Source organism: Phaethon lepturus, unplaced genomic scaffold (assembly GCF_000687285.1).
Source record: "Phaethon lepturus isolate BGI_N335 unplaced genomic scaffold, ASM68728v1 scaffold16121, whole genome shotgun sequence".
NCBI lineage: Eukaryota > Metazoa > Chordata > Aves > Phaethontiformes > Phaethontidae > Phaethon > Phaethon lepturus.
Genome location: NW_010517185.1, coordinates 6,631 through 28,774, shown reverse-complemented (window position 1 = coordinate 28,774; position 22,144 = coordinate 6,631). Strand labels below are relative to the sequence as shown.

The window sequence follows — 22,144 nt, the reverse complement described above, 5'->3', positions numbered from 1 at the left end:
GCCTCTGGCGATTTACAGCTAGAGGATCTCCTGGACCAGAAGCTTTTTGTCTGTTTAATGGACTCCAGTGAATCATTATTCCACTGAACTGCCTAACTACTCTTGATACCTATTTCACATTGGTCATCCATTAAAACAGCAGTAATCCCCACAGCTCAATTGCAGCCACATAGAAAAAGTTCCTTTTGCTTAAACCTGTCTCTTTCTAGGGAGACTGAAGCTCCTTAAATCTTTTGCCACTGAAGCAAAAAAAAAAAAAAAAAAAGGTTTATTATTCACATTCTCCATGCTGTTCACCTGCTACAGAAGGCTTTTCCTTAAAACATTCATGACTCTTATCCTTCTCTGTACTTTTCTTATTCCGTTACCCACTTTGAGATAAGGAAGGGAGAACAAAACTCAACATTCAAATTATATCAAGACACAGATTTAAAAGGTGGCATGACCTTTTCTATTTTGTTTTCTTTTTCCTTCCTAGCAGCTTCTAATTGTCTGGATATTCAGTTCAAGTGCTACAAAAACCAGACCATTTCAAATATTTTCATCCTTCCAAGAAATTTAATTGTGATAAAAATATTAATTTGGATTGAAACAGCAGCAAGCCACTCTGCATCCTAGCAGCCTGGAATAGAGAAGGCTTTGATTCAAATCCGTACTCTATTTGATTCAGATCATACAGTTTGGTGTCAGGCAGAGTAGGGGCTCATGACTAATATTCTGACAACCTGTGAGCCCCAGGTCATTAAATATGTAACAATGCACTGGAAAAAACAAACAAACAAAACCAAAACCAAACCAAACCAAACCAAAAAAAACCACAAAAAACAAAAAACAAAAAACAACAAAAAACAAAAAACAAAAAACAAAAAACAAAACAAAACAAAAAAAAAAAAAAACAAAAAAAAAACAAAAAAAAAAAACACAAAAAACCCCAAACCACTCCTTAGGCAGGTATCTCCAGAAGGTATTTCCACTCAGACAGAGCAGCGCAGTACACTGCAATAAAACTTCATTTAGTTGAAAATGTCTGAACTCACTCTCAACTACCTTCACTGCTTGGCACTGGTATGACCACTGCAGACATCCTGCATATAGTTCGGTGGCCTACAACTCAGGAAGGATGTTGGAAATTGAAAAACTTTCAGAAACAGCATCTCATGAATATTAAGAGAATAGTCTCATAGTGGAAGTCTTGGAACTTCAGTTGGCTTATCAAAATCCTAGGCTACGACAGAAGTTAAAAGGCATAGACTGATCAAGTTAAGTGCATATAGGGAAATCTCAAGTGTGACAGTAAAGAGTTCTTCAATACAGCAGAAAGGTGACAGATGACCTAATGGACAATGACCAAAGTCAGATTTAGTAAGATGTCTATTTACATTTAAAGGTAATCACCTTTAAATTGTCAGAAGACACAAAAACGTAAGAAAGTTGTTCACATACATCAGATTACTTACCCACAATCAGTGCACGTGTACCAAAATATCTGACCACCTTTGACAGCTGTCACATAACAGCTGCCTCTCCTGATACTCATATCAGATGGTAGGAGCATAGACAATTCATATTTTGATCAATTCAATTATTTCCTTTCCTTTGTACTTTTTCCCATCCTTAAAAAAGGCCTCTACTGTTTGAGCATTCTATTTCATGAATATGAATATAACTACAGCAGCTTTATACAGGAGTACTTTAAGGATTCTTAGAAATATAATGCAACACTCACTTATTTGTGGTAGCATAAAGAAAAAACAGAAGAAAACATCATGTTGAAATAAAAAAAAGTCCTTTTCTATCCCTTCCATCATTACAGAAATTGATGATTTTTTCATTAGAATTCTCAGTGTCAGGATTAGTAACAAATCTCAGAAAAAAAAAATAGGAAAAACAGTAGTCAACTTCCTTTAGGAAATCAATCATCTGCACTACACTTCATTAAGTTTCTATACTACAAGCTTTATGCCAAAATAATTTGCTGTTACATAAAAGCACAAGTAGTAACTTGCACACTAGGATGCATTAAAAAAAAATAGTATTTTGGGGATTAGTCTCAGACAGCTAGTGTAATCAAACAATTAAATCCCAGAAGCCAGTGAAATACTAGGACATGTTTCTTATCAATGCACACTCTGTATCTGAAAGACTTCAAATATATTTTAAGTGGTCACCTTCCACACTGTTAAATACTGCTTAGATTTAGGCTGGAGTCAGGGAATAAAGGAATAAAAGAAAAATCTACATTCTTAACACTATGTTAGAAATTCAGAGAGAAAGTAAACTCTTAGAACACCTGCCAACTACATCATAGCACTAAACAGCATTAATTTTCTTTCATGCTAACACATTCATAAACTTTAGCAAAATTATTAAGTAAAATATATAGCAGTATTGAAACAATTTATCTTAAAAATACATTATTACTCTTTCCAGAAGATCTAGCTTATTTGGTTTAAATTCCAGCACCTATGTTACACAGAAATTATTGAAAAGTTACCCTACTCTTCAATTAAAAATAACACATGATAAAGTCAATACTTAAATTCTACTGTTTTTACTGTTAAGTTCATGTAAAAAAAAAGGTATATAATTTTTTTCCAAGTGAAAAAATCACAATGTAAACATACTCTACCACTGTGCAATTCCACTCCATAGAATTCAAGTGTTCGTGCTATATTTATGTAGCAGGACTCTGCTTCAGATTGCTTGAGGCCACTAAAAGAGGGGAAAAAGAAATATATATGGACCATAGGAAAAAATAAAAGACATATTATATTTACTCCAAATGCAGAAAAACACAAGTATCCCACAGCCCGGTGTCTGACAAACAAACCTCATTAACTAGTGCCACAAGTTCTTCACTGCTGTAGGTCCTCCTAAACTCCTCACAAAAATCGAGCACATGATACACAATGTTATTACCTTAGCCATTCTGGACCAGTTCTTTTTAGAAAAATCATTTGTATCTCTTTTGTTTAAATGGATGAGGAAACGATTCCCTTATAAAAGCTTCCTTTCTAACAAGAAGCTGTATCTGTAAATATTCTATATTGCCTAGTCTCTCAGAAGGAAGTAGTGTGCAGGAATGTACTAAAAAAATAAGGGGGAGAAAGAAGATTAAATAAGTTATGAAAATCACCAAGGAAAAGCTATCTAGGTTTGTCTAAAAACTATGAGTACTAAAATACTTTTTTCTCCTGCTGCTAGACGTGAAATGGGCTGCAAGACTTACAAGGACTCTATCTTCTAGTAAGCTTCTATGATTCTGAGACTTTTTTTTTCCAGAAACAAAAACTCAAAAATCAGATTATACATCTTCACAGAAGGGCTAAGTGGAATTTACTAGGAGTTTTAAAAAACAAAGAATCCAACAGTAACCCCTACCTAGCTGGCTCTCCCATGCAGCCTGCTAATTATTCATCTGAGAGGACTGCAACGTGGCCTAACCAAGATTCCTTTAGGCAGGATAACGAAAGTAGCTCCTTCCAATCAACTGCAGGACCAAGACCAGTCAAGAACCGATCAGACCAGCGGCAGCTCTAACCTGGAATCTGCCACCGCCTATTGACATGGTGCTGTGCCCACACATGGATCACAGACAGTGATCCTGGTCTCACAGCACAGAGCAGTGACTCGGGCACTGCAGCGTGTTCCAGTAACTGCAGGAGCAGTGGCTGAGGGATGTGTGCAGTATCTACACACGTCGAAGCAGGAAAGGCATCCCATATCATCCTATCATATCTACAACTAAGGGCAGGTAAAAACAACTCTTTGCTAAGTGAGCTTCTAAAATGACACACATAAAATTACATTAATCAAATGCAAATTAAATACAACCTGTAAAAAGCTGACATAACATTGTGTTAAGAACTCCAGATACAAAAGCATTCCACAAAAGGTGGTAATTCTCATTTTTAAAAGGGGCTTTACCTCAAAAGCTGGACATCTATTACTTCCAATTAATATCCATCCTTTCAAACTCCAGTCTATCAAAATACTGTGCCCTGAAACAGCCACTCTAGGAAATATTACATCATGCTCCATGAAACTGAAATTCACCTTGAACTGGAAAGCCATTGCCAGCAGTATGGCTTGAGGATGTCACAATATTTGGAAAGAAGAGCAAAGACAAGAAAAGAGCAGTTTTTCACAATCCTGAGATAAATGGCTTACTCAGATCTACATCTACAGTGACTACTGTCACCTCCCTTTTGAAAAATATTAGTAGACGTTATCTCTTTCACTGTGTCAGAAAGATGGAAAAAAAAAACATAAACTGACCATTTTATTATACAACAGGATGCTGAAAATGTTTGCAAGAGTACATTATTTTCATTTTTTAAATTTTGATCAAGATCTTTGTTCATAAAGATAAAGTCCATTGCATACCAACAAGATATTTTAATTCTCAGTTTGCATACACCATCTACACCAGACCAATCAACCCTTGTGTCTTGAAGGGACAAGAAGAAAAAGTATCTCAGCACAGACTTAGGGTTTTTTTTTTCCTGTTGTTACACCTCCCTACTCAATTAGACATGAAATGAAACCTTGAGATCCTTAAGCAGGTGGTAGTTACTCGGTGAGATAAACAGGCCAGAGAAAGTGGTCTTAGTGTCTCGTAATTGTTATAGCTGTTGATACCCAATGGCTAACAAACATCATCTGGAATAGGAAACATCATATGAAATTTCAAATGCATCCTTCTCCTCAAACTGATGGCTAGATCTAGCAAGCACTACAAAAACATTACCAATTTGGATAATATCCACATCCTAAGACCTCAGGCTGCTTATGTGTTAAGCAAAGAATGGTAGGAAAAGCTTGTTAGAACAAACTACATACAGAAAAATCCCTCTATGGATTTAGGGAGGAACAAAGAAGGAAAATTTCTGAAGCTATACCAGTTCAATATGACAACAGTTGCTTTCTCAACAGCTACTTACTGTCCACTGAACAGTGCCTGATATGAACATGTTCATAGAACTACTTTCTCAGATTTTGCAAAACAACATAAAAAGTAGCTAAAAAAAACTTGTACTGAGCTATGACATACAAGTTGTAACATGGCTTCTCAAGTCTGTATTGTGTTTCAGCAATTCCACCCTCTTAATTTTCCTTTGTGAAAGTGTCCCAAAGGACAGACACTAAAGAATGAAAAAAGATAGATGCTTATAGGGCTGGTTTTGCAGTCCTGTAATCTAAGAATGCCAATTTAAAAGGAATAAAAATTTACAGATATCCCATACGATATACAGCAAATATTATTTACTCCAGATCAGCAGAAATGTCATTCCAAAACAACACTGTTCTCCTCAAACTCTAAAAAGATAAATTCTCCCTTTCTGTCTTTCCTTCTCAGAAGGCCTGGTGAACACCAGAACCACTTGTGTGAAGTATGTTACTGGCATTGATCTGGACAAAACCATGTCTCAGACATAAGTATTCACTATGAATGTCAAAGGGGGATGCAAGAAATACTGCCAGGATACACAATAATTTGTCTGCCTCTCCCTGCACTCCTAAATAAATAGGCCTAAAGAGTTAAGTTTCAAAAAAAAGGTGTTAAAACAATAAAGAAATATTTTTCCCAGTTAGGTCTACTCAGGTATTTTCATTCAGAATTTCAGTTACCACCACTTACATGAATTCAAATACAGCAGTTAAACTTCTCAGTCATCAACACTCAATGAGAGCATAAATTTCACTGAAAGGACCCAGAAAGGAAAAGGGTTTTTCCAACAGACCCCACCACACCTTTTTCTGGACCAATGGTAACTTCTAGTCTTTTCTCTGCAGGACATAACCAGTTTTATATTTCCATCTACGATAGCACTAAATACATGAGTTCAACCCAACCACTTCAAGACTCTTAAAAATCTTCCCTCAGTGGTCTCCGAGATGATTGCTTCCTAAAGAAAAGTAGAGTTACTCATGCCTGTCTACAAGTGCCACCCTAAAAACTTCTGAGACTGCTCCTGCCAAATTAATTTGCAGTTTCCAGTAGAGGCCTCAGCTGTTGTGTTCCTGAACATGAACTGCTAGGAAAGCAGTCCAGATGAGTACCTACGCAGAGGGAATTGTTGCAGTTAGAGTTCAGTGGTTATCCCTCTTTTGCCCCATAAATGACAAAGCAATGTGCATGTTCTGGACTGCTAGGCAGCACTCATCAAGTGCAGAACTACTCACTACACCCACTACCAATTAAAAATCAAGAGGGAGAGGTGAGAGTACTGAAAGATGACAAAAAAAATTGAGAAATATCAGGGGGAGATGAAAATGGAGATATTTCAGGATATAAATCAAAGAAACTAGGAGTGTGGAGAACTAGCTCTGCTGCAGTAAAGACACAGAGAGAGAGAACAAGACCATAGAGATTTGGATTTCATTTGCTCAAATGCTCAGACAATTTCTTAGATTGACATATTTGCATTCAGCTTGTGAGTAGCTCATCAACACCAACAATTCTAAAGCTGCAGTCTTACAAGAGACAAATTAGCAGGGTCAGAAAGAATAATTAGCAGCGGACTGACTGGGATAATCTGCTGTAGCCTTTATATTACACTCAGGAGAGTGGAGAGAAAGCACAAATGTTGACTGAAGCACTTCACAGTTGGTTCCCCCCACACACACCGCCTCTACTGATAGACAAAAGAAATACATAGGATTTGAGAAATGGTCAAATGTCCCTGATCAAAAAAACCCCTCAAACGTCTAGTACAGCGTTCTAGGTGGTTGCCATTAATAATGCATAATGCTAATTGATCTACTGATTGTTATAGCTAGAAATTTATTTAAACATTTTGACACATAGGCATCATACTCTGAATATGATTAGTCTAGCACCTACATGATAAAACCATATATTTCATTTAACAGAAGCTATATGAAATAAAACTGTTGTACTGAAACTAATAAGAACTTAAATCTTCCTTTTGGCATCTTTTTTTTCCTTTAAAAACTCAAGAGGTGACAGAGAACTAAAAGTAATGTTACCTGTGTTGCTCATGTAGTGATTCTACTTTGGTAAGAAAATCTTTGTTCTGCTCTGGTATAAAGTTGTAATTTGACAGGTATCCTGAATGATGTACTGAAGCGTTATAGTCTCCAAGTTGTGCTGTTAGGAAACAAGAAACATATACATAAAGTTTTCATAGTCAATTGATTATTATTTAGAAGGAATTCCTTCTCCTCATTAACACGTACACATATGGGGAAGTGCAGGAATTAGTAATTATTTCCCAACAGACAAGCAGTGTTGAACACTGTATGACATTCTATGACATCAGTGAAGAAAGATTTTTTTTCAAAATACGCTTACCGTAACTATAATCTCAGGCACTGAATGACTCAATCCTTTAGTTACTTATATAGCCCCACTTCTGCATCACAAGCTGTAACACCACCAGACAGGCATTACATGCCATGTCAGCACAGACATGCAGTACTGTGACATCCGAGGAAACCATATTGCTTCAGTAAGAGACAGCAAATGAAATCAATTTGATATACATTTACTTGACTATAACATATAAGAAGTCTTCAACAAGATCTGTCACTTACAAAGCATCTACTCTTCAGACTCTAAGGTAAAAATTTTTCAAACTACGAACTGTGGCTCTATCCTACCAAGATGCTACCAAAAGTAAATATGTGTTTACAGCCAAATAAACTAAAAAAAATCCCCAACCAACAAACAAAAAACCCCCCAAAAGTTACTAGATGAAAACTAATTCTTATGCAGAGTTGGTGGTGTAGCTGAAAAGAATTGAAAGTATAAGTGACCATAAGTTTATCGCCTCAGTCTATGCAAGTTTTCTTTAAAAGCTAGGTCAGCATAAGTTTATATCCTGCAAAACATGCACAAATCTTTTAATTGTTATAAAGATACAAGATTTCGGGCAGCGGGGAGGTTGCTTCAAATAAAGTACTTGCCTGTTTGCCACAAATTTACCTAGTTTCAATTAAGCAAGTAATTCAAACTGTGTATTTCATTCACAAATTCAAATCTGTGTTTTCATAAATTAGTTGAAGACATTAAACCCAAAAAAGGATGGTCTGTTCAAGTAAATCACTAGTACCTGTAGTAATATGCTTTCTCCCTAAGGAGCGTAAAAGAGTTATTATAGAACATTAAAGCTTCACAGAAGTTACTTGTATTTCTTGTAAATTAACTCAAAATAAAGTGCTTGTAGAGACTGCAAACAATTCAGCATAGAAAGCCCCTCAACTAAATCAAAGTTAAAGATCATACTTTTAGGAACAATACTATTACCATTATTTTCCAGAAAATGCAAAGCATAAAAGAGTGATTTAAATGACTCAGGTTGGTGGGGAGCCAGGGGGAAGTTGTGGACTTCAGAAATAACTTACAGCTACAATAACTAGGGAGTATCTGTAATGCTGGGGCTAACTAATATTTGCCACTCACATATTCAGAAAGCATGATTTCTATGGCCTACAAAATGGAGTCACTGTGATAAAAAACAATTCCCAGGCAAATGCGCTCAGAAGCTAATATAGTTGCACACCTAATTGTCAGCATCAAGGGAAATATTTGTGTAAAAAAGAAGGTGGAATGATAAACAGTAGGTAATTTATTTTGAATGCAGATGTTCCTGTAATGCTTAGCCCTTTCTTTTTAAAGGTAGCCTGAATTTTAAATTGGGTAGCAAAACTGCTGGCGAAAGACTAAATATTTACCATTAGAACCAAAACACATATTTGAACATATATTTCTGTCAAATACTACATCTCAAGAAGAAAACAAAACCAAAATAAAACAAGACAGAAGATCCAGAAGTATAACAAGAAACTGAAATAATTTTTAGGAATACCTATATATTAACAAAAGTCCAAGTCGCTGCCAAGACTAAGGCAATAACAATAAAAACAAAAAATAAAAACTTTTTGAACAAGGTAGGTAGGTTAATAACAGTGTAAAAATAAAACACACAATTTCACAGATGACAGTAGTTGACTGAGGACTTTTTTAGCCATTAACACAACCCATCTTTTTTTAAGAAACACAGTCTACATTTTTAAGGTTTGTTGCAACTAGCTTGAATTACATTCTTGTCAATGGGAAGAGGCCAGATTGCCAGGAATAAGACAATGTAATTGTCCACTTTCATTTTATTTGCTTTAGGTAAAAATATTTTTTACTGTAGTTTTACCTTCTCTAAAGAGGGTAACTGCTGTTCCTTCATGCATTACAAGAGAGAGTCTTCCTGCTCATTTGCCAAATATGGAGGTTGCTCTGGTCTTTCTTCCTCTTCCTTCTACCTGAGGTCATGTCAACAAGGGGAGCAGTTCAGAGTACTACTTGCTTCTCCAACTCCCCAGCCAACCGTCACAGTTAAAGAGAAACTATAAATGCTGATTAGTAGACATCTTGAAAGACTAATGATCTTGTGCAAGTTTTAATTATCCAAGTAGGAAAACAAAAGTTAGGGCATATCAAGACCTCAGTAAGAAGAAAAACCCATGAAGTTTCTACCTCTTTACTGGTTTTCTCCAGAAGAAAGCAGAGGGGCAGGAAATATTAAAGACCTATTTCTAATCTGAGTTCCTCCTAGCATAGCTTCTGCTCTGATCACGAGCCAGATACCGACTCAGTGAGCATAAAGTTACAGAAAATTAAAAAAAAGCATATTTTTACCTTTCTTCAGTCTAGCAAATCGTTGCTCTTTAATTATATTCTTTCCCAGTTATAATAAGAGTAAAATGAAAGAAAATAGAACCAAGGAAGAATTAAAAAAAAAAGTCAGTTATTGGAATATCATATTCTCGTATTTTAGAGTTCTATATCTAATATGAAAGACTTCAAAGAAGAGAACGTGCTGGACCATTCATTTAAAAGGCAATAGTCAATAAAAAGAGGACATTTACTTTATAACTCTTAGTAAAAGAATAATGCAATAGCCAAGTAGCCACAGAATGATTTTCCATGGATTAAGAAGTTCCATGTTGACCTACCAAAACAGTAGTTGTACAAGCTGAAGTAATACAATACAGTAAGAATTTACAAACACTTGAAAACAAATAAAAATCTTGAGATCATAAATGTTTACACAGGATATAAACTGCCTATGACTTATTGAAGCCTAAACAAGCCATCTTTCCTTCAGACTTTGTAAAAAGGATTTTTCAGTTAGAACAATGTGGTGGGTATGTATATTTTGTCTCTTTCTCCTGGCAGCAGAAAAACTTTTGTGCAGGAAGGCGTCACAGAAAAGAACTAACTAAAATGAAAAAAAAAGTTACACATTTTTAAGATTCAGATACAGAGGAAGGGAAGACCAGGAATAAGTGTATTTATGTAGTGCTGGTAGATTTCAATAGGAATTCTACGGGTACACATGTGTCTTGCCTAGAAAGAGAAGCTCGAGTACCAGATAAATTGCTGTACCAAGGCGGGGCGGGGTGGGGAAGAAGAGAGCTTTATACGGGGAAGATCTGACACATACAGAAGCAACAAAAAGGCCACTGATGCCAACAACTCTTATAGTAATTACTGAGGCTTCATTCATTCGGTGGTTTCTTCCAATAAACCGTTGGTCAGTCAGACTATGGTATTAAGGTAAAGCAGCACTGATCTTATTTCTGTCTTCCACTACCGCAAAGGGAGGCTGCAAGAAAGACAGAGCCAAACTCTTCTTTGAGTTGCAGATCAAAAAGTTGACAGAGAACAGAAATTTCAGCATTGGAAATGCAAAACAGAACTGGAAAGGCCCTGAGCAACCTGATCTGACTTTGAAGAAGCCCCTTCCAAGCTAAATTTGTCTGTGGTTCTTACTTACATGAAGTTATAACATCCGAGCTTTCTGATACATGACCAAGATAATGACTTGTTTGGTTCCAGTTTTAGAAATTAATTTTTTTATTGTTTTTGAATGCTAACAGTACCAAAACACCAGCATTTCAATCTGGCCCGATTTCCACAGGCAGCCCCAGAAAACATAATAGTAGAAAAGGTAAGCCTTTAGCTTTATATAAAACTTAAAGAGTGATCGACATCTATTTCCCATCGGTGTGATAACCTTCAAGGTACAGAAGAAAAGTTGGTCTCTAATTCTAGAGAGTTTTGTTGTAAACAGTAATAAAAAAATTTGCAAAGTAATAGCAACAGAACCTATTTCTACATATGGGCATTCCAAGTAACTACCCATGTCAGACGGCAAATGTATGAATGGCTCATTGGCTAAGCTTGATGGGAAATCAGTTACAGATAACATGGACATTTTGGTCCAAAGGAATGCCTACAAAAGCTAGTCCTTAAAAACAGGTTTAATATCAACTTTTTAAAGATCTGAGAAGTGTACCGGAAAAAAAATCAAGCAGTTTCATATTGAATTCATAACTTTTTGCAGGGTTGAATATTTTAGGCGACATGAATGAAACACAGAAGTGAACACAGTTGCCTGGTTTTAGAAGAGGATAATTACATAAGTAGATCAGGTTCCCAGTGGAACAGAAAATAACCAAACAACGGGACGAGTCTAGCATACAAGTTATAACACTAATTTGACTTTTATCAAGGAGTAAAAATCCTCAGGTAGAAAATTGCAATCCAGGATTAAAATATAGTTAGGGTCACATGACTGGCCTCCAAATTAGGACAGTAATAATGACTGATATGCTGAAATGAGAGTGAAATATAATATTAAAAGCTAATGATAAATTGATCTTCAGATGAACACTGAGGTACAAAAAGAAACGATACTTCCTAATCTGTACAGTTCAATCAGTTTAGACATTTTAAGTAATCGCTTCTTGGCACAAATAGAGAACAGAAGAAAGATGATGCACTGCATAGCATGAACTAGAGCAGATACTGTTTCTCAACAGTAACTGTAAAGTATTCAGGTATGAAAATGCTTCTGAAATATAGAAATATTTCTATAATATTTCTATATCCTGAAAATCAGAAAATAATCCACTACAGCAGAATTCAGTTTCAAAGAACCAACATAAAAATGTAGACACATTAAAAAGAGACTAAAAAAGAACACTGAAATAAGCAAAATCCATGTAGATGCAGAGATTAAACACGCCATGTTGAAAATGGTTATCAGAGAGACTCCAAAAAGGACCAAAACCCTCACATATGAGGATGTTGAGAGAAGGAAAGGTGTTTCAACAAGAGGAACCTGTATCCCAATAGGGATGAGAGCATGAAATCTAACCTATTCAACCACTGAGTAAGTAAGCATGATGTCCCTACTGGACAAGTAGAACTAGCTATCATGTGGATAAACTAACCTGTTTTGTAAAAGGAAATAATGCTTCTTGCTCAAGAGCCCTTAAAAAAAGGGGTTCAGTCTGGAGATGACTGTAAATAGCTATCATAGAATCAGTTATGACCACTTACAACAGCTGGTCACTTTGTGATAAGACAGAATGAGAAATTGGGCATTAATAAAAACAAAGGAACATCTGTAGAAAAAAAATTGCAAACTGTACATACACAATGGTGGTCTCCAAGTTATCTATTACCATTCCAGAATGAAAAATGAATCAGTCACTGTAACATCTTTTATTTAAAAAAAATTAAAAATCAGCAGCTCAAAACGCAGCCACAGTTCAACAACAACATCACAATGAAAAGGAAGAAACAAAGTAGAAAATGTAAATTATACTGAGTTGCTATTTCTGCATCTCAAATACAGCATGTACTTCAAAAAACATACAGTCACAATCAGAAAAACTATTGAGAAAAGCAAAGCACAATCCTAAGTACAAAGAGTATTCATTTTGAAAAAGTATGGGGATAAAAGACTTAAGGGAAGAGTTATCAGTACTCCCAAAACATTAAGAGGTTTTGCAGAACTAATGCATCTCAAAACTACTCTAATCTTCTGTCATATATGTTGTCTCTCAGCATTCACCACTACTCGTTATCATGAGTATAATACTGTACTGCGCAGACCTTGACCTTGCATAACTGTTCTTCTCTCCTTTTTAGTGATGTTACACAAAAAAATTTAAAAGGTTCATCCACGTTAAAAATACAGAAGAACGGTACCAAGTCTATAAGGCACTGTAGAAAGTCAGCTCCTTCAGCTACTGTATCGGCCAATATCCCAATCTGGTGTTCTCCACTCCAGAGATTACAGCATTGCACTTTGTTTTGACGTGTTACATATTAAAAAAAATATTTGTGGCATAGTGGAAGAACACCAGGCAAACAATACTTAAAGTAATGATATCCTGACCTCATAGGCCTCTGTATTGCCTAGCACAACTGTAAAATATAATTAAGGGAAAACAATCCAAAACAGCTGGAGAGCTACTGTATATAAACTATCGGGACAGTTTTAGAAGAGCTGTTGTACAAAGAGATGCTAGCAAGCTCAAGAGCAGCAATCTAGACCACAGTGAACCATGTGGAAGAGAATGGGTGTGTATTTCAATTGATCTCTCCACACAGATCCTTTATTGGGAGTTTCATTACCACCACACAGATAACACTCCAGTACTGCTGATGACAGGTACCATGAGACACGATGAAAGGTACCTGTGAGTGAACAGCATTGCTGCAGACTTCAAAAGAACAGATGGGACATGCACACAATCCTCAGACTACTCAACACAACTGGTAAATAATTTCAAACACTGGAAATTCAGGTCAAAGTTCTCTTTCTTCATCCAGTCTGATTTGGATTCTGGGGCACAAGGGCTACAGGTGCCCTGGAAAGTAGCAGGAACATGACTGACCTCAGAGCAAATCTCTCCACTTACATGATGCTCTTCTGAACACTATTTCTCTTCAGAAAAAGCATAGGCGGGGAGCTCACACATCTGGGGAGAAAAATCCCCAAATGCTAGCTATGAAAAGAGAGGCAGGTCTCCGTAAATTAGGAAGTCTGAGGTTTCAATGTAATTGCTATAATAAGAGAGAGGGGCAAAATGAAAGCAAGTTAAGAGTCAGGCAAGAAGAAAGTTGATGGGGAATTATGTGGTGCAACTCTCACTGCGGAGTTGCTGTTGATGTTCCTGTAAATCTCACAGCCCACCTCCTCCTCTGAGACCTCAGCCTTCTGGCATTCCCAAAATTCTAACAAACTCTTACGTCTAGTTCCTGAGGGACTTGCACACTAAGCTCAAACTTCCTTGAACCCTCACCCTCGCCAGCCTTCCTTTTCTTAGAACACGTTAAAGTCCATTTGAATCCCGAGCAATCAGTCAACCCCTTCCTGAACAAACTCCCAAAGACAGATAGCAGAATGCTAGAGAAACCTCCTGGTTCTCAAAGCAGAGCTGATGGGGGAACAATATCACAGGAGATGAGAGGAAACACCCCAGTCATAATGAATCACTGAGCAACCGATGCTCAGGAAAAAGAAAGCTTAGAAGTATTCGTAACATCTTTTGTTGGCTTTGTTGCTCTGCTTTAGATTCAAGTCCCAACCCAGCAAAGGATTTACGCACATAAAAGCATATTCCCACCAAACCCATGGGACTTCTTACATACCAATAGTTAGTCATTTAAATACTGTTCTGGAAATGGGAACCTACTAGACAAAGTGGTAAAAAACAAACGGTGCTAAATCAGCTTTGTGATATTTTAAACAAAAAAAACAACACACACACTGCATAGGTCTCATAATTTTATAAGCTGTACAACGTTCCTGTTTTACACTAGTAAAAAATAAGATGTATGATTTATCGTTAGATTGTTTTTTCAGTAGGAGAATATCCTTCAGACTTAACAATTTTGAAATTATTTGGATTGCTCCTTAATAAGTTCTCCTTAAAAAAGGATTTCAAAATCCACTGATCATTTCTGTCACAAAGCACATTTACTGATAATAAACAACTTACTCTTCAAGTGTCTGAAATGTATTCGTAATCAAGTTTAGTCACACGCTATTTGGACACAGTATTCACACCCACTTGTATTCCCCTGTAACTTAGCACCACCAGACAACACAGGGTGTGCCGTGACAAGGCAGAGGAACATGTCAGACCTTATTTCAGCACAGCAGTGCTGAACCCAAACACCTGTGCAAAGAGAAGCAGCGCGCCAGCAGCACAACAGGCAGCACCACCAACTGTCCCTTTGCAAAATCCAAAGCCTGTAAAGGTCAACCATACAAGTGCCATAAGCGAAAAGCATCGTTAAAAAGCAAGAGCAGAAATAGCAAACATCAGACTCCATGTACAATGAAAGACATCTGCCTCAGTCCTCCCGCCAGTGACAACAGCTCCACCTTTTAAATAAATAAATAACCATAAGGTTGTCAGACAATGATGATTTCCCCTTCTGCATATGAGGGTAGTTACAGAAGGAGAGAGCAGTCTGAAAACCACCAAGAAGCGGCAGTAATAAGAAACAGCCCAGGTAGAACCGATCCTTGGCAACTTCAGACAATGTCTTTTTAATAAGCAGATACCTCCCATCCAAGAACTTCAACTCTCCTTAATAATTGGAAATTTAAAAACCAAAAGAAAACTGTTTAAAACAATTTAAGTTGACAAGAATCCTAGCAAACATGACTAGATAAGGAGACCTACACACTCAGAGTTCAGAAGGCTTTCCTATACCATCATCTTTAGGTGAATGGCAACAACCTGGTAGCAAAACAAAAACTTTTTATCTTCCTTTAAGGGAATTAGTCTTTCTACTAAATGTTTCATTCTTTGCCAATGCAGAGAATAAATATAGGTATCATACAAACAGCAACAGAAAGGCCATCAGCTAGCAAAAAAGAAAGGTGTTTTCTTCAAATAAAAACCCAAACACACACCCCGCCCCCGGTAATAATAGCACTATCATGAATTAGAAAAAACAGGCAAAGAGCTGCATGGGAAATTCCATAATCCACCAGGAAAGAGAATGATGAAAATACACTAGCACCCTTCCACAATCTTTGTTGACGTTCTATTCTTCTCCTCTGGTACAAATAACTGCAGTAGTAGGTATCCAAAGCACTAAAAAGGGAAAGGTCATAAAATTGAAGGGGAAACAGGAATTAATCTGAGATTTGGGGTACGCTACTTGTGGCATAATTAATTTTTAAAATCATGTTAAGCCTGACTTTGTGATAAAATATTTGCATTCTTCAGTGAACCTTGACATTTTTGTGCTTTAGCACAATTGGGTCATCAACACTGCATTTAGCAATGAACCTGAAGGTTCAGAGTGTCTCAGCCTTCAAGTGCCCTACTGTGCCCCAGAGATACAGGAGCAAAGATGCATTTCCTTTGGCAACAAAACTGGGACTCGCACCTACTATGGGAAACTTGTTCTGGTTTCAACCCTTCCTAACTAAGCTTGAATGTGGTTAAAGTTCCATTTAATAAGAGGGCGAAACATATGATATACTTAAACATAAAAGTGAATGTTTCATAGACACTTGGGATGTTCACAGATACCAGCAGTTCATAATTTTCTCCTTTGAAAAACGTATTTTAATTATGTACCTTGGTCCTTACTTCAAGCAAAAATTACTTCAATCATTTCTGCAGACCTTGCTAACCTTTCCATAAAGAAATGGGATAAATATACATCAGCCAAATAATTACAAAACTATTCTAGTATGCTTTCCCCTGACAATCATTTTTACAAATATACAAACCCCACTAAACTCTCAACCACTAAATCCCCATTTTTCTGTTTAATAAGAAAGGTCTTCCTCCAGCTGTTTTTTACTATATGTTTAGTATGCCTGTAAGGCATAGGATCAGGCTCCACTTTGGTTTTCCTACAGAGATGTTTTTCTAATATGAACCTTAGAATTTCTTTTTGCCAGTTGCAGGCAGACGAGAAGGATATAAGTTGTTGTACGTAAAGTCACCTTAAACTTATTCCAAAGTGCCAGACAGTTTTACGTATCTAACAAATCAAGTTCCCTGAATAAAATGTTACATAAGAACATTGGAGTTTCTCAATCATGAGTTTACTTTCCCCTTAACTGTTCTCTAGATGATCTCTTATTTCCCTAGAATGCTTTCCTGTAGCTATTGTAACATAATAGGTTTCATTTTTTTGTTTCCAATGACAATGACAATGAAAACCTGTCTTTTTTGTCAGCAGTACAAGCACAAGCTATTGTAACACAATATGTTTCATTTTTTTGTTTCCAATGACAATGAAAACCTGTCTTTTTTGTCAGCTTTTTTGACAAGCACAGATAAATAAGAACAATGTTATTCTTGTATCAACTTTTTTTTTGACAGACCTAACCAGTATGCTTTTTCTATTTAGGCTGTCTGAAGGCTGCTTTAATAACCTGCAGCGTATTTACAAAGCGCCGCCTGCAGCATTGTGAATATTCTGCACAAATAGATAAAGAAATCTTTCCTTATTTTTCAAGTGCTAAACAGCAGAGAAAGTAGTCAGTCAAATATATTTATTAACAAAATAATGATTGGTTATTACTTACATTGTACTGCATATGATGCCAGGACAACAGCAGAATTAATGGGGCATGACAACCTGGAAAGGGGGGAAAATATTTTTATTTAGACATAGACTGTATAAATGTGTTGTTAACAATGTCTCTGCAATTAATTCAGTATGTGAAGACTCATTTATCTTCAAAGAGTATCTGATTTTTTCTTACAAAGTTTGATTGACAAAGCACAGTAGGACTGGACATTAAAAGCTAGTTGCTGTGTAACAGCTTTTTAAGTGAATGGAAGGAACTAGTCCTGAAAGGACATGCTCGTATTCTTGCTGGATGTTTATTTGGGAAAGCAAAATGAGAAGGGATTTTTATGGGGCTCTGTACATTATTTTAATAGCTGCCATCTGGTGTATTTAAAACTAAACAGAAACCCTAAAATTAGCCAAATGCCAAACACCAAGACAGCTCTGATTTCATCACCAAGACTGACTCCACAGAAAAAAAAACCCAACACCTAAAGGCAATTTACATTTGAAAACAAATACTCGGACTACCTTCTTCCTCTTTTTTTAAAATGCACAAACACACAGGAATAGCAGGCAAAGGACCCATGAGGTATATGACCACCATATAGGGAATATAACCCTGAAATCGTGAGAAACGATAGCATGAACTGCCCTTTGCTACTCCTGACTACCACACTAGACAGAGGGTCCCCCACGTTTGGAACACCATGCCTGGCACACCATGCCTTGCATAAAGCTCACTCAGGTTGAAATTGTACTTGCAGACACACGGCATTGCCTACAGCTCATTCGCAACAGACTTCTGAACTGTTCTTAATAAGTGAGCTATGTGAAAATTTGCCAGGTTTCCTAGCAATTTGATTTTCTCTTAAAGCAATATTTCACAAAGTACATTTTTATAGCAACAATATCCTCAGGAAAGTTTTGTGGGTTTTTTTTTAATTTTATTTTAAAACAGAATTGTAGAGAAATTGAAGATTCTTCTTATTACCTTCCTTCCACAATATCAGTCTTCAACTGCAGGAAGAACAAGTGCCTAGAAATTAAAAAAAAAACAACCCAATAAACATTCATTGTCACATTTAAATAGTATGGTTTAAACTGTTACATATATTAGTTTTGTTTTATTAGATTTCCTGGCAAACTATATAAACAGATGAATAAAGCTTATCGGCATTTACAAATATGCAATCGTACACCCACTCAGTCCCACAATAGTTTTAAAGATCTGTGGCAGTCTGTACTACAACTCCAGGACCACATTATTAATGCCACAACTAACATTACAAAAAACAAACCGTTACAGAATTGGTCTCTCTTTCTCTCAGGAATATTCATCTTGGATGTAACTATTTAAAAAAAAGACAAACCAAAAAAACACCACCACCACTCCCCCACCCCAGGAAAACAACCCCAAACTGTAATAGTGTATGTTGGAACTACTCAATGGAGGAAGAGACATTTCTCAAGTAGCATATGCTGACAAAAAGCTCTTAAACAATTCTCCAAGAGCACTTCAGTCTTGCTCTTACTAGTGTGTTTGACAATGTTACTTTATAATGATACTGGAGAGTTGGCATGTGAAGAACCATAAAGCGCAGGTCTTCGAGTAATTTCAGTTTAAAACTGCAGAACGGTTTACAACTGCAGGATTAGCAAATACTGAAACAGGTCAATATGTTAGTTTTCTACAAGAAATATCATGTAACATGCTGTACTATTTAGCTTCTCAAATAAACTGAAATTAACGAACAATGAAAATGTTATAAAAATGCCAGATTAATGGGTGCTGTGAATTCTAAATTCCAAAGCATATGCACTAAACAAAACAATTTTTCCATTAAAGCCTTGTAACAAGTTAACTGAAAATTGCTTATAATTCAGGTACCCCACCACCCCAAAAACTTAAGAGATAGGTTAAAAAAGAAAATTTTAAATTTTGACTGAAGTGTTATAGATCTTTGCATGTTACAAGTAATGGGAAAACTAGAAAACAAGAACTGTTATCTGTTCTTCCTGAAACAAAATACACCCCACCCTCCCACGCCCTCGGCATTAAATCTACTACACATGTTCAAAACTGACTCAGTGTTGACTTCTAACACAGACTTAGGGTATGCAGACAGCTTAATAATTGAACTTCCCTATTTTTCAATCATTGCATCTGATTAAGGAATCAGAAAAGGAGAAAAAATGCAATAGGCAAGTACTTCAAGTGACAAAAGGCTCAAAAAAAAAAAGGAATCCAAGGTGCAAATAAACCAACTTCCATCTTTGCACTAGCTTATACTCTGGCTATATTTTGGAGTTGTAGGCTGCATATAGCAGAAACCATTCATTATGAGCATCGCATCAAGCTGTCAATTCCAAACACATTTAATACAGACAGTTATAAAAAGTTATCTACCTAATAAAGCATAGTTTGCCAAGCTGTGGAAGCAGGAAAGGAGGGCTTTACACATTCTTAGTTCATGGAAGCAAAAATCAAACAGTAGTTACCTGGTTTGTTCTTGCTGAAGTGTGTTAGGATCAGGTATAAAAAACCTTACACGAAAACGAAGGGTGCAGGGAAAACCTCCTGCAATGTTTTAGAAAAGCAAATCATTTTTTTTTGTTTAAAAAAGTAAGAACCCAAGGTTTTTATTTCTATATTTATAGAAAAATTACATGAACCACCACATAGAAATCTCATGCATTTTTCTCATGAAACTAAAAGAAACTGCTAGAAGTCTCTCCTGATCCCCCCCCAACACCAACTGTGAGAAGAAAATACTCTCAAATATTGTGATGCTTTCATTTAAAGTATTTCATATATGCTACTTTACATAAAAGGCATTATTTAGTTATCTTTGTCTCACGGGTATAAGAAGAGAAAAAAGCAGCAAATGTATTTGAGGTGTCTCAATTGGGATAATGCTCAATTCTATCTTACATATAAATACAAGAAGTTAACAGAAGGTCACCATGTAAACTTCATGCATTTTTATTTCAATTCATACACAATCTACAGCATATGGTAGAAGTAAGAGCGGGAAAACTTAACTCAAGTTTCACAGCACAAAATAGGACAATGTCACTCAGTCTTCCTAAGCTGCTATCTGGAAAGCTCATGCTGGCCAGCCTGTCCTTCTTCCTACACATTCTGTGTTACTCAAAGCTGTTTGTAAACGAGACATACTAGAACAACACATGCACTTGGAAGTGTGTGGTGTTGGTTTTTTGTTTGGTTGTTTTTTTAATAAAAACAAGCGTAATTTTTTTTTCCTTATTCTACTTGAGACAAGAAAACACCAGAACCTATGCATGAAACTGGCTCCACTTCCCTTGATCAAAACCCCTCCTCTTTATCATCCCTACCAGGAGACTTTACTGGCACCATGATATGAATACTGCTTTCACAGCCATGAACCTGCTCAGAAGCCAGGTTTAGATGTTACTAGAGATTCAAAGTTAGTGACCTAACCTACCTTATTAGCACTCTGGTAGCAGTAAGAGATGTAGAAAGCTCTGCTGAAGAGACTGGCAGAGATAAGACTTACTGTTAAAGAAAATCTACCATCTGGATGCACTAATTTACAAGAACCATATTTATTCTAGTCATAAGAACACAGAAAAGCAAGACTACACACTTACAATCAAGATATTAAAAACAAGTCTTACCTTTTAACTGTTTTCTAATAGGTTTGTTTGGTTCAAGCCATCGCTGTGAAACGAAAAACTATTAGATGGATTAAAAATATTTACAAATAAATACCATTTATTTATGTGTGTGTGCATGTATATGTGTGTATATATACATGTGTATGCATATAAGTGTGTATATGTGTACACACATATACATGCACACACATTTATTATTTACTATACTTACAGGTGAGTCTACTGAAGTTTCATTTTGCTGTAAACCAAAATATTCCTTCTCCATCACACCCAACTGGTTATAGGTCATATCCAACAAAATCTGTCCAGTGTCTTGTTTCTGAAAACAAGAAAACTTTAAAAGTGAAACTCTGCACAACACTTCCACATTTTAAGATACAATTAATTGACATAATTTGGTTTTATAAAAATCCAACTCACGAATAAAAATAGCTGATAATTCATTGGTTCAAAGTTCCTTGGCAATAAGAGCTTTATTCTGATAAAAGTATTTATTTTTTTTTTTAAGAGGCTTTCTTTCCAAAATACGTTAGGCATGTGAAATCTCAGAATAAATTTACATGAGCTCAAGCCCTCGAGGTCAGTTCAGCAATTTAATTTTAAGCAGACAACCTCTCCCTTAACCACAGTCTTTAGAAGCAATGCCGTTCTCCAGAGCCACGGCCTGCCAGATGGCTTAGAGCCACATGGGGCTGCTCTGGCCCCTGCTGCCACCACCAAAGCAGCCACTCTGTTTCCACATCAGCTGGCAAAAACAAAGGCAGCATACACTAGGATGGGGAAAAAAAGTTGCCCACCCTCCAATGCTGTGCTCTAGCCATAAGGTCCCGTACTTCAGCCTGAGCTCCCACCTGCCCCTCAGCCTCCACATGCTCAGGTGCCGTTCAGCCACCCCACTTTCTGCCTAGATGTCCCGCAAGACAGGTATCACAGAAGAACTGGAGCAACAGGGAATTACACAGACAGCGGAGATCCAGAAGCGTAAACATGGTATAATTTTCCCCAAACGAAACAAGTATCTTCATGCCATGGCATTGCGGAGAACAGATTAACCAACTTCTGCCAAAGAACACTGTGAACCAATTCTAGTTAAAAAAACCAACCACA

At 36.6% G+C, this 22,144-nt stretch overlaps 1 protein-coding gene across 1 annotated transcript in view; it reads right to left on the bottom strand.

The window, feature by feature from the left end:
• Positions 1-21,371, bottom strand: part of PTPN3 (protein tyrosine phosphatase, non-receptor type 3) — a gene marked incomplete at both ends in the record, with an annotated part of 68,155 nt that extends 46,784 nt beyond the window's left edge. The window contains 7 exons of the mRNA XM_010296315.1: positions 2,625-2,712; positions 6,994-7,114; positions 17,388-17,440; positions 18,369-18,413; positions 19,877-19,955; positions 21,038-21,080; positions 21,249-21,371. Of these exons, the coding sequence (XP_010294617.1) occupies positions 2,625-2,712; positions 6,994-7,114; positions 17,388-17,440; positions 18,369-18,413; positions 19,877-19,955; positions 21,038-21,080; positions 21,249-21,371 (552 nt within the window). The remainder of the gene's footprint in view (positions 1-2,624; positions 2,713-6,993; positions 7,115-17,387; positions 17,441-18,368; positions 18,414-19,876; positions 19,956-21,037; positions 21,081-21,248) is intronic.
• Positions 21,372-22,144: the final 773 nt, after the last annotated feature.